Source organism: Dermacentor albipictus, chromosome 2, assembly GCF_038994185.2.
Source record: "Dermacentor albipictus isolate Rhodes 1998 colony chromosome 2, USDA_Dalb.pri_finalv2, whole genome shotgun sequence".
In the NCBI taxonomy this organism is placed as follows: Eukaryota; Metazoa; Arthropoda; class Arachnida; order Ixodida; family Ixodidae; genus Dermacentor; species Dermacentor albipictus.
Window position 1 is genome coordinate 176,791,897 of NC_091822.1, and position 13,783 is coordinate 176,805,679.

The window sequence follows — 13,783 nt, forward strand, 5'->3', positions numbered from 1 at the left end:
CTATACTTTTCACTGCTGCCTCCGATCTGCTTGCACATTAAAATTTTGCTTCAAAATGCTTAGTGCAGGTTGCACTGATGTTCACAGAATACTACTCTCTGTGCAATACAGTTTAACAGTAAGTCATGATCTATTGATCGCTTCTTGGTGCGAAAAATGGCACATGCCTCTTAACCTCACTAAATGCAAGGTAATATCCTTCACGCGCAAACACACCACCGTACACCACACTTATCGCATTAACTCTGTTCCTATTGATCACACGTGTACTTACAAATATCTAGGAGTTCATATGACGCCATCACTTTCATGGGTGAAACATATCCAAACAATTCGCTGCGAAGCTTCACGCACACTAGGGTATTTACGACGTAACCTAAAATCTGCATCGTCTGAAATAAAAAAACTAGCATATTTAACGTATGTGCGACCCAAACTTGAGTACGCATCATCTATCTGGCATCCCTCACAAGCTTATCTCGCCGATGACTTAGAAGCCATACAAAACCGCGCTGCTCGCTTCATTACGTCACAATATTCTAGACATATCAGCGTAACCACCTTAAAACAAACTTTGTCTCTCCCATTGCTTGCTTCACGGCGCGTAACTTCTCGTCTTTGCCTTCTTCACACTTTCTTTTATTTCACCCATTCAGGACACGCCCTCTTAAAACGCCCGTTTAGAACATCATCCCGTTTATCTCATAGTCGCCCCTTGGCGGCGATAAAGTGCCGGACGACGGCGATGAGCAGCTCATTCTTCCCCCATGCCATAACACTTTGGAACGCACTCCCGGATCACATTGTTTCGTGCAGTGATCGCAAAATATTCCGCGAAAAACTACACGATTTTGATAATGCCAACATAACTACATGAATACCACATCTATTTATTTATCGCCTTGTTGTTATTGTATATATGTTCCGCCTTCTTCTTTTTTGAAATTTTCTTTTTATGTACCTATTACAACTAATGTGCACTTTATTATGTAACTTTCTTATGAAGCTGTTTTACTTGATGCACGCCCCCCCTTATGTAATGCCTTCGGGCCCTTAAGGTTGAATAAATGAAATGAAATGAAATGAATGTCTGGCATCAGTAAGCACCCATGGTTTTCAGAGGATAATGGTAGTGCATGTAGATGTGAAAGAAGGCCCATCCCTTCAATGCAGATCAAATTTCATGAAACTTAAAAGTGGCATTTGTCTGAAGGTAAAGCAAAGCGACAAATGGCCGCATGAATACCTCATAACGAAAGTGCAACTTAAGAAATTGCTGTGTTTCCTTGATTCTAATCTACCCTAGATTATAATTAATGTGCATCTGATTTTCGCAGCCAGAGAGAGAAACAGATGTGCTCTTGTTTCTAAAAAAAAGGAAAGTTAAAGTAATAGTGGACTGGGCATCATTCGTCGGGAGATTTGTACCCCACCTATTGTAATTTTGGTTTTGGACCCTATTCTAATATGCATGCCATATTTTAGTGAGTTATTCTGGAAAAGGATATATAGTGCACATTACAATAGAGCAAAAACCATGTGCCACCACCTTTCCAAGAGTGTCACTCTACCAAATAAGCTAATCAAAATGCTAGTGTAGATGGGTTGTTGGGCGATGGTGAATTATTTAAATCTGAAATCTGTGAAACAGTAACGAAATGAAATACTTAGGACTAACCACCAGCAGGTCAAGTGTGGGCAGCATGTTTTCAACTTCCTTTATCAATAGCATGAGTCTGTGTAGTTGCTGCAGAAAAAATCTAAGCAATGCAATGAGAAATATACTTTAGAACCAAGTGTTGGGCTAATTGGTCTTGCATAACTGTTGAGGGGACACCGCTCTTGCTGTGTGTGCATAATAAATTAGCACCAGTTCTTATCAACAGTAATGCAATGAGAATTCAAGGGCAACAAGAAAAGTAGGTACCTGAATGATACTGCAGCTAGAGCTACTGTAACTTGCTGCCTTCTTTTCCGCTCTTCCTTGGCTTCATGCTGATACATGCAGGTTGTCCTCCATATAGCATACAGCCTGCATTCAGGGCTGCTATAATGTAGCGATGCCTTTCGATGCTAATGCCATTTTGCACTTTTGGCATTTGTGCGTGATAAGAATGACGCTCCGCCTTCCGCGTCGACCGCAACCACTCACCATTACAAGAAGCGCAAAAAGGCATTAGCATCGAAAAGGCATTGCTGCATTATAGAAGCCCAGCTTGATGTCTGTCGCAAGTATGTCTGAATGTCATTCAAACCATTTACTGCAATCATTACAAGGCCTCAGCACGGTTTTCCTCCTATTTAGGTATGTTATTTACATTATTTCTTTACTCATGTAACCCGCCGTGGTGGCTCAGGTGCTCTAGTGTTGGGCTGCTGAGCACGAGGTCGTGGGATCGAATCCCGGCCATGGCGGCCGCATTTCAGTGGGGGCGAAATGCGAAAACACCCGTGTGCTTAGATTTAGGTGCACGTCAAAGAACCCAGGTGGTCAAAATTTCCGGAGTCCTCCACTACGGCGTGCCTCATAATCAGAAAGTGGTTTTGGCATGTAAAACCCCATAATTTAATTCTTTTTTTACTCATGTAGTTCTGCAGGGAAACTAAAGGGAAACGTTAAGGCTGGCTAGCCCAGAAATTCGCTGAAGAGTTTTTTTTTTTTTTGTAACTAATGCAGTCAAACCCTCTATTTCAAGAGGCACTAAAGAGGAACACTAAATCAGTTTAGACGTATATTGTTTATTTTGCAGTAACAAGGTTATTGGAGAAGAAAATGAAGGCCAAAGTAAAATTTTTAGAATTTTTGCACTGAAACCCCAGAGCCAGTATATCAATGGAACGTCCCCCCTCCTTTTTTTCTTTTTTTTTTCTTGTTTCAGAGTCGTCGTGGCTTACTTCGATTTCTTGAAACTTGCTAAATGCAGTCTATCTTAGCTGATAAAAAAAAATTGACTAGGCTTTATTAAACCTGTTCAAAATTTGCGATCTCACTGCAGGCTGGCATGGCAGCTTCAATACGCCATCACCACCCGTCTTTCACTGTGGCATCTTTTTGGCTTACCAAGTCTTTTCTCACGGTAAGGATGGCTTCCTTGGCACTGTAGTAGGGTAATAACACAGCTCAAGTCATTTTTCTCTTCAGTGTTGCCCAATTTTATTAAATTTCCAATTAAACAAAACAATTTCAATCCTCTGACATGAATTCATGGAACCCAATGTGTTGAAAACCTTGTAACAACATGGTGGACTCAATGTCTCGTCCAATTTAGTGAAGTTTCGGGGAGAAATACGGGTAAAATATAGGTGTCCCTGGGTTTCAATTCAAATGACAGACGCCCACTGACCCTTTAACATAGTTTGACAAACCCATGAAGAAACACAAGACTCACTCGACATATTCACTGTCCACTATAAGTGCATGCACCGGCAAAAATTGTATCCCCCCCCCCCACCCCGCTTTTTTTCCTTCTAATAAATGTGCTATTCACAATGGTGTTACGAGTTTTCCAATGCAACAACGTTTTTGTTTTAACAAAGTAGTTATCGGGCCCCGCCGGCTTTGTTAAAGCAAAGTCTGACTGGGTAAATTAGCCACACACGCACACAAAAAAAAGTTCACAGCCAATTATGGCATTCCCTAATGCGAAATTTGAGTGCAGCTCTATATGTGTTTTTATTTTGTTGGCTGGTGTGGACACCCGGTCTCGTGCAGCACGTTGCAAATAGCGGCAAAGTGTGCTGCCACTGCCTCGCTAACCTGGAGATCGCGAGAGCCAGCGCGTGGGCGACATGTGGGCGCAATTCACAGAAGCCGCCACTGACAAAGCTCCCAGACGACGCGTGCTACTCTGCCGCCTTCTCGTATAGCCACCATTGCCGCACTATGCTATTCTTCTCGCGCTTTTGGCATACCTTCCTCTGCTTTCCGCCTCATGTTTCCGCTGCACTTTCCTCTTCGCTTTCCTCCTTGCACCTCCTCTCCCCACATTTCTCATCCCCAGCTACATGCTGCATTTGCTCTCATTTTTCCCTGTCCTCGTTCACTCTGTCACGCCTACGCTCATGACAGGAACGGCTGCCTAAAAGCTGTGCTCTAAAAAGGAATTGTTCAAGACAGCAATTCACCCAATTCTCTCTCATTCAAATGCACTGTCTTCTGTTATGAGTAGAGTTTCTGTATGCAGTTACTTAATTTATATTACTTAACATATAATGTAGTTGCTGCATATGAAAGCCAAATAACGAACGCAATCTCGATTCGGACGACGTCCTCTGAAATCGCAGAGCAGGCTGCAATAGCGATGGCCTTATTGGACAACAAGAGGACATCAATCTACAGTGACTCCATATCAGCTGTTAGGGCATTTGCCAAAGGAACCATATCCGAGCTGGCCCTAGGGATATTAGGAAGCAATGAGATCAAGCCACACACATTGATCTGGTTTCCAGCTCACATGGGACAGATCGAGGGTGCCCCGCCCAACCTCAACGAGTCGGCACACGGAGCTGCGCGAGGGATCATCAACTGCGTAGCTACCGGGCAGCGTGACGCCGGGGCCAATGACAATCGGGACTCTCCTTCCTCGTACACCGAAATTACCAAGCACTTTTACTTGGCTCGGAGGATCTACCCCCTCTTACATTGCAAACTCAATAGACCTCAGGCTTTGACACTAAGGCTTCTACAGACGGGGGCATACCCAAACCCCCTACTTCTTCATAAGGTGTACCCCGAAATTCAGACGACAAATGCATGTGCACTATGCAATGACTTAGCGAACTTACCTCACATGCTCTGGCGATGCCCCGCGTTACGCGGCGATGAAAGTAACACTTCTTCACGCTGGGATGCTGTCCTACACAGCCCCAACCTCGAAGAACAGTTACGGGCTGTCCAACGGGCCCGCGACGCAGCGGAGAGGCTCGGCCTCTCTGTCCCGATGTGGGAGCGGCCCGCTGCGCGCTAGGGCGCGCCCTAAAGGACCCTCATAAAGTTTTTCATCCATCCATCCATCCATGTGCTCGAATTGGGGAGCATACACAATAACTATATTCCTAAGGGGGGCAAGTTGATGGCTATGTATCAATTAGAAACAGCATGAAAAGAAAGGACGCTGGATGCATGTTTCTACAGTGCTGGTGCAAATACCATCCAACGTTTGTGTCAGCTTCGTGCTTATAAAAGTTCTGTCCTCAGTAAAAGAGACTCTTCCAGACATGTTAGCCATTAATCTACCACTTCAGCTTCATTTAATGTCTGCTTTTAATGCCCTTTTGAATGTGTGGCCTGCGTTTCAAAGAGCAACTGAAAGCTAGGCCAGATGTACTTGTGTCAAATGAAAACATCAAATGCCAAGGAGCCAACAAAGTTGACAGTCAAACATGAGATGTGTGTACCTTGGAGAAATGTGGGCTACATGTCAAGTAATTCTTCGCTGCCGACTGGATGTTCCTGAAAGAGTCAACAATGCACAAGTCACTGAGAATGTTGAATGGTACAATTTCACATTGCACATGCGACTTGTCCATACAAAGGCAGCTTTGAAGGATGCATAATCAGGACTGGATCACTTTCAATTGCAAGACGTACGTCTTACCTTCAGCTAGGTCATCTTTTTACTTGTACCTCTTTTCTAGTCTTTTCCACTTTCCAAGTTTCCATTCATCACCTGATACTGTCGTATGCTGTCTTTGTTGGCCCCATCCAACCTTTGCAGCATGGATGAATGACAAGAAGTGAAACTTTTATTGATGTTCTAGCCAATGCCTAAATGCAAGCAAGTTCTTAGTGCTTACAAGTGCTGCTTCATTGTATGGGTCAGCTGTTCAAGATTTTCAACAATGGCTTGCACCTCTGCGTTGCTGGGCCTGCAGTTCTTCACATTGCTGGCAAAGCCTTGCGAGCTTTTCTTCAAATCTGTGGTTTAGAAAATGAGGGATTGGCATTTAGACAAGGCATTGCCAGTATAGATAGTGCTGAATACCTTCTCTGTACACGTGATGCTAACTATTAATTAGATGCACTTTACTTTCATGTTGCTTGTATGCCACTTGTACTCCCCAGTTCCCCAGGCGAGTTTTCTCTCTCCCCTTGACCCAAATATTTTGCAACTGATATTTATGGCAGTCAACTACTACGTAGAAAAAGACTAGCTGTTCAGGTTCAACATTCTAAAGCTTCACAGTGGGCTGCAAAGGACACCTAAATGGAGGACTCCAGGTTTATTTTAGCCAACTGCAGTCATTAAAGGGGACAATGGAACATATTTTGAACACAGCATCCCTTATCTGCAGACAATGTTGCTATATCTATATACGGTATATACATATATGTGTGTGGTGTGTGTACGTGCAAGCCAAATATTCAGTGCATGCAGCAGGTAGCTAACAATCTCGCACAACAGACTGCTTGGTCTATATAGTCTATAGAGACTGCTGTAAGTACACCATGGAAATAAGAAATGAGCAGTGGGCAGAGCATTGCTATCATTGCAGAAATTGCAAAAGTTGTTTAACCTTCACTAAAATTCCCAGTATTTGGCTAAAAGATCCAAATCAACAAGCCACACTCGGCTTGCTTAACAGTAAAGGAATTCTCGTAGGAGTCATCTCTTTGAACCACCAGTATAAGAATTACCACAAGAGAGTCAAACAAGAGCTCTGCAACATTTCAGGAACGCATCACAATTAACACAACAAAGGCGAGGTTTAATGCAGCTGGGCGAATTTATGGACATGCTAGAGGAAACATCCCTTTTTTTTCATCTCCAAAGCGTTTAGCAACAGGAAGCAATTTAAACAGCCAGTTTCTGAAAAACATCGCTGACACTGCGATCCGTTGGCACAACTGGTTGTTCGCGCGCTACTTCGGCGATTGCAGACTTCTCGCTCGTAGGTTGCTGACGTACTCTTGCCTGTCGAAATTGTGTCCCCGGGCCTTCTGGAAACCTTCAATGGCCGTTGCGGGTGCTATGCCAAGCTTGTCTACCATGTACCTGCACACCACGTATCCGGTCCTGTTGACGCCGTGCGTGCAATGAACCCCTACGAGCTTGTCATCGTTGTCTGGCTTCGCCACGAATTCGCCGACGGCTGCGAAGAACGACTTCACGACTCGCTCGTTGGGTACACAAGCACGGGGGCACCTGATCTTGATGTGGGCGACGCCACGGGAGACCACGCAGTTGTGATCATAGTAGCGGTCCGTGTTCGTCAGATCGATGCCTAGGCCCTGTATCCATAGAGAAAGAAAGCTTTATCTGCTGAAGCAAGCGTTCCGGCGTGAACCGCCTGTTACTTAATTGGAAGGCTCGAGCATACTGCTTCGCGAAGCGGCACCTTGAACGTTATGAATCGCGTCCCAGGAACGTTGCTGCCATGGTCTGCGTAGTCAAGCCACCTGTTGGGGATGGCGTTCCTGGACGGGGCCATATGTATTTGCCCGGCACACACAAGCTATTTCTGGTAGGTATTTATCTTCACACGGCCTTACAGCCTTCCTTCATCGCAGCTGAAAATTAATGAGCCCACCGTGTGTACAAGACAACGGCGTGCCTCAAGGCGCATGGTGGAACGAGCGGGAAAGCAGAAACAGAAGATGGCGCATGGCTTCGTATTCGGAGGGCTAATGACCGTTCTGGAATAAAAACAGGTATAACGTAAAACTATTCCGATCTGTTTTTATTCCAAATCCGCCATTACCCTCCGTGATAAGTCAGAATGGTTCGAGTCCAGCCAATATATGGGCGAGTGCCACGCCCAAATGGGCAGAGCTCACTGGCCGACCAAGCGGGTCATTGCGCCAGTACGCCAAAGACAGCTAGTCTAGTACACTTTCACTTTTTAGTTTTACAGATTTTTTAAAGATAACGAGCACGAGACAAAGACACAAAGCTGCACACGAGCTGCAGACACGATAGGTTCGGATTGTAATTGGAAGATGCGAGAGAACTTGCTAATTCTGTTACGAGGAAACGCAATGGCAAAGCCAAGTCTTGAAGGACAAATATTCATGTGCATGCCGAAAAAGGACCATGTGGAATAACCTTGGGATATCCGTGGTAGGATATCCCAAGAAGGTCCACATACGATATCCTTGGGACATCTGTGGTAGAATATTGAAAACTGGATGACTAGTGGATGTCCTATGTGTATCCAAAACCGTGCATGGACATTGGGACGAGACTTGGACACCCTACCCACGAAACACGCAAGCAGCTATTTGATGTCTAAAAGATGTCTTCAACGGCTAATTCAAAAGCCTAGTAGCTGTCTTGATCAAGACATTTTGTAGCCATGGACGTCTAGAAGTACTTCAGTTAGCCCTGCTAACGTTACGCTAAAAGTTGGCTAATGGACAGCTTGACAAGAACAACTGAAGACTTTTATTAGACATTCCCTCAAATTTTTGCGGCAGCTCTTACAGTAACACGACGTTTCCCCACAGTTACAATTTATTTTAAACGAGGCATGGACATCAGAAAAAAAAAAGTTTATATTGTCGGATAGAGTGATGCAGAGGTAGTTTTTCCAGATGTGAAACATGGGAATAGTGTAGTACAGCCTCATTGGTCAATTTGTGCTTTTTAATTAGACCAATCAATTGAATGCCACCTGTCAGAATTATTTTGCAAATCAAACAAGATCTGTATTGTATGCTGATATACTTCCAATGTTCACTCATTGACCTAAACAAGAACATCTCTGCGTAAAACACACCATTATTGACAAAACTTCGCCCTGCTGGGTCTCCACCAAATTGAAATAGTTTCTAGCAAAGAAAAATTTTGTCAGTGATGCTGCAGTTCAGGCAAAAATTATATCCTGGTTTCAGCTACAGGGGGCACAATAGCCTTACACCAGTATACGAAACAGAACACTGTGCTGCAATGAGTTAAGAAATAAAGGATAGTACACATCTGGAAAAACACCCTGCGAACCACTCTAACTAGCAATATAAATATATTTTTTCTGATGTCCATGCTTCATTTAAAAGTAAATTGTAACTTACTTTCCGGGTGCCTCTTGTAAGGTAACGCCAAATGCTTGCACAGCATCACGCAGAAATAATGGCCAGTTCTTCGGCATACCATCCATTAGTGAATTCCTTGTATGTTGGCATGTTACAAGATACTGAAAGATAAATCATAATATGCTGTTATTTTTTTTCATAAATTGTATGATGAGCTTTTCATGCATAAAAGGTGATTGCAAGCTAAAATGCAGCAAGGCATCAACTTTACACCATGTCACATACTCATACTTTATTACCTAATAGATTAGAAAAGATGCAGAAAGTGTAATTAAGAAGAGTGACAAATAGCAGCAAAGGTGATCATGGATAAATCTTGAAGATGATTGCCGCCGCTGCCAGAGTAGGCCAGCCTTCGTAGGAGAGCACTTGCTGCCCACAAAAGCTTGCTGTCACAGGCCACCCGTGACGGTTCTTGTAGACATAGGAAAGCAATACCTGCACAGAACAGGAAAAAAAGGGCAAGGGAGGAAATGGGAATGTTGAAATTGGAACTTCAATTAGCAATATGTGCTACGTAAGAAGTTTGGCTCACATTAAAAATAAATTTAAGCATTCCTTTCTCTTAAATTACGGTTATCTTAAGGTATGTATGCGATGATGTTTAAAATGACTAGTATATTTCCTATCATGAGAAGCCAACAAACACTGACACCAAGAACAACATAGGGGAAATTACTTGTCCTTAATAAATTAAATAAACGATAAATTAATGGAAATTAAAGTGGATGAAAAAACACCTTGCCGCAGGTGGGAACTGAACCCACAACCTTCGCATTTCGCGTGCTATGCTCTACCAATTGAGCTACAGCGGCGTCGTTTTCCCATCCACTTTCTTGGGTATTTATGTGTCCTAGTAGAACACTGGGAGTGTTAGCCAGCACCCCAACACAGAGGCCTTGTTCCTGGCATATAGTCATTAAGTTGCATAGCAGAGTCAAGGTCAGCCTTTAAATTATTGTATGGTGTTTTGTGGCTAAAAAGCCACTTATCAACCTGTCAAACAAGTCTGAGAAGCTTCCTGCAAAATATAATCAGTTTAAAACAGTAATTCACTCTGCAGGTAAATGACGCACTAACTTAATTAAAAAGTTAAATAGTGTTTTATATTGTTGAACTAAAAGCAAGTTTGGCATTTTGCGCTGCCTAGCTGTTGCCTTTCTTTCAAACTTAAACATGACACAGTACAGAGTAAGCAGGTAGCATGCAAAGGAGGACTGGTGATAAAGTAGTGTTCCAAAGTAACACTCCTAGCTGGATCAATCACTTTTGTTGATATATTTTCAAGTGACCATAATTGGCTTCGGGCAATACCTCACACAAATGATGTAACACCTTGGATGATGCTTCATACAAAGTTGAAAGTATCTCATGATGTGATCAAACGATAACATTGCCCGCTGACTTGGAAGTGTTAACATGCTGTTTGTGTGAGAAAGTGCGAAGTGGTGGCAAATTATCAGTGTATCTATACTCTCAGGTAATTCTGAGTATCTATGCTGACTTGCAACTGAGAAGCTACTGCACACAAAAAGGTGTATTCAAGTAATGGTCCATGCAGAATAATTGCCCACCTAGTGAAGAGGCAAATGTGGCAGGCTAATGGGCCAGGGCAAATAGATTGATAAATTCTGATAACACATCCAATGATATTATTGAAATAGGTGATAAAAAACAGCACAGGTAAAATTGCAGTCATGACAAAATTTTAAAAGCACCTCTGCAAACTGCTGGAACCCTCAGCATCATGCCTGTTCTACACGCACATATGTTGCAGCGCAATCTATATCTCAGACGCAGGCGCATCCACAGATCACTTTGTGATCTCCTCACAATAAGGTTCAAAAACAGTCTGGCACAAGCTACTTGATGCGATTCATTTTGCAAGCACCAGCCAAGTGCTCATGGTGGTAGAACAAAATTGAAGTTTGTCCTTGTATGGAAGCCTTGGCCCATGTTTTATCAATTCTAGCGGCAAAGCACACCTTTTACAGCACACATAAATCTTAAATAAGACTGCTTGCTGATGCTGTACAGTAAGTTCCTGTAAAGAAACTAAATCACACAGAAAACATTTAGAATACCAAACTAATCAAATACTGGCTTGAATACATTTGTGCATTAGGGAAGCAAGGTGTAATGTACACTGTTGTAGAAAATTTTTAATCATGTATGGAATACTTCTATGACACAGCAGAGTTAATTTGTGAGTTCTTACATAGCAATGGCTACCTACAGGTAAATTTTGTAAGGCTTAGGGGGAAACTAATTATTAGTAGAACTGTGTATGTACACTGGCACTGAGAAATTGGTTATAATAGTGGCAGCTTATAATGGACCAGAGCTAAAAGATGGCCGTTGGTGAGACACCAAATAGCTATTTTACCACGAAGCGCCCCCTGGCCTTAACCCACATAAAAAGCACTGGAAGGACCAGAGCGGGTACAGTACATTGGCTTACACTGATCATGATGAGGTCCCGTCATCCAGCTAGCGCCAAGGTACAAGAAGGATGTCCAGCCGTCTATAGAGTGAAAGGGACAAAATAAGATAGCATCAAGTCAGTTGAAAGGCAGATTTGCAATTACACATAAGGTGACCCAGTCACAGTCATTCATTAATAAATGCCAAGCTGTCGTGATTTCACTCCCAGATGAAGCACCTACTAGGTTAAAGGTTTTGCTGCTTATTTAGAACAAAACAAGTGAAATTTGTACATCAGCAGACGATTTAATTTGGAATTGTATAGATGAAGTAAACATTGCAGTTATATTTTTTGTTTTGCTATAAAGTGGGATAGCTACAAACTGCATAGTCACTGACACACGCGCGCACACGTAAGTACAAAAGGACACAAAATAAGGCGAGTTCAGTCTGGTTCAGCATTACAGCCAGCGCGTCATCTTCGAATGCACTCCTTTCGGTTGGCTCGTGCTACGTTAACCACAGGCTAACAAGCAGGGAAAAGTTCTGACTGTTGTTGCGGAAGTCGTGGGGCGCGGTAGTGCTGAACGGCTGAACACAAGCAGAACCCTCGTATAAAAGTAATGACGAAAACTCGCAGGGCAGAAGAGCCCATATATCAAGAATTGCCGCGGGTAACACCTAAATATATTCACATTGTTGACGAAAAACGAAGCGCAATGTATTTCACTTACCGGAAAAAGTGTTATTCGAACGTGCGACGTACAAAGACGCACCGAGACACGAAGGCGGCGAACGCAGATCCCGCCATTGTGGTAGTAAGCCGTCGGCGAAAACACGCAATACAGCCGATGTCACGAAGCACTGATGCAAAACACACGGCAAACAGCATTATCACAGCTAAATGACTCTAGTTAATATCCAGTATAAATGTACAGAACGGCTTGAACAATTGGCATAACGAACCCACGACCGAGACATTGCGGGCGGGAGTGGCCGTTTTTTCAAACTTCCTGCCTCCCAGTGTATCCAGCACAGAATGAGATGTCTGACAAATTTGGATTGTGCCGCCGAAGTGGTCGCAGCGTGGTGGCTCTGTGACACCGCTGTGCAACACCGGCATTTCGCTCCTGCTGCTGCGCGAGCATAGAATGGTTTCCAGGCGTCGTGTGCGCGCCCTGTATGGAAAACAATAACACGCCCTTGATTGTTGAAGTTCTGGTGTGAAATTATTTAATATTAAAGCCAATTAACTTATGTTGCTTCGAACGAGTTCGATTTGTCTGAGGCGTCTTTTATTGGCTAACGTCGACGGCCAACACGTCGTTTGGCATTTTATGCACTTTTAGACAAAAAGATCTAGAAAAGTTCTTGAGTTAGACATTCTAAATGCGTTTACCAAAACAGACTCTAGTGACACCCGTAGTGGGTTTTGCCGCAGATAGAATATATGCTAGCATATTCCAAGTGCTGAGGTTATGTTTAGAAGAAATTCTATTTTCAGTCTTATCATAGACCAAGACGTCTATAGCCGTTTGTAGCCATTTCAAGAAGTTTTTAAGAGGTTTTGTGTTTCGTGGGTACAGACGAAGTGTTTTCACTGGGCTTTTGCTAGAGTTACTAGAGCTTGCATCTTTTCTGGCTCGCATTAAGAATGGCTTTCTTCAGTATTGTTGAAGCACCATTCACGTTTTACTTTTAATTTTCTTTTTATAGCAGGAGAGTAGGTCCTTGAAACGTTACTCTTACCAAGTACCCTTTTGTATTCTTATGTAAATGCCTGTACTACAATGTCTACAGACCCTTTTAACCCACTCCTGTAAAAATCCCTGATGGGATTGACAGCATCACAAAATAAAAATAAAAAATATCAGCAGTAGGCACTTCCAGAGGCTGATAGGCCTACACCAATGCTGCAATGAAAAAATGTTTCGTCACCTAAATTATGTACACACAAGGCTTCCCAGTGTTGGAACAAATCCGGCTTCAGGATCAGCGGCACAATGCCACGAATACTCGTTTGCCGAGTGATCAGGCCTAAACTCTGCCTTAAATGCCTCTGCGTCATGATGCATTGTATCATGTAGTTTTATTGTCTTGGAGCCAGCGCATGAAGCCTCTTTAACCTGCTCCAACCTGTCTGCTAGCTGCCTGGGCTGCTGATTTCCAGAAAGAGGTATCCAAGCAGCGTTCCGTCACAGCACTGAACGTGTCCAGTATTCCAGTGAACACAGGAGAGCCGGTCGTTTTGACGCATGGGCAGAGGCATAAACTAAAGCCCCTCCATACTACAACCACTGTGGTGAAGGGGCTTTAGCGCAAGTGTGA

At 43.3% G+C, this 13,783-nt stretch overlaps 1 protein-coding gene and 1 long non-coding RNA gene across 2 annotated transcripts; both read right to left on the minus strand.

Annotated features, from left to right (window-relative positions):
• Positions 1–6,755: 6,755 nt before the first annotated feature.
• LOC139055808 (RNA/RNP complex-1-interacting phosphatase-like) lies at positions 6,756–7,496 on the minus strand. The gene is made up of 2 exons (XM_070533357.1): positions 7,298–7,496; positions 6,756–7,253 (listed from the first exon to the last, which is right to left on the minus strand). Exons 1-2 carry the CDS (start codon positions 7,429–7,431, stop codon positions 6,863–6,865), a joined length of 525 nt encoding a protein of 174 aa, XP_070389458.1. The 5' UTR covers positions 7,432–7,496; the 3' UTR covers positions 6,756–6,862.
• A 1,758-nt stretch (positions 7,497–9,254) lies between these two features.
• LOC139055633 (uncharacterized) lies at positions 9,255–12,739 on the minus strand. The gene is made up of 3 exons (XR_011511897.1): positions 12,190–12,739; positions 11,493–11,555; positions 9,255–9,469 (listed from the first exon to the last, which is right to left on the minus strand). It is a non-coding gene; the product is annotated as an uncharacterized lncRNA (long non-coding RNA).
• Positions 12,740–13,783: the final 1,044 nt, after the last annotated feature.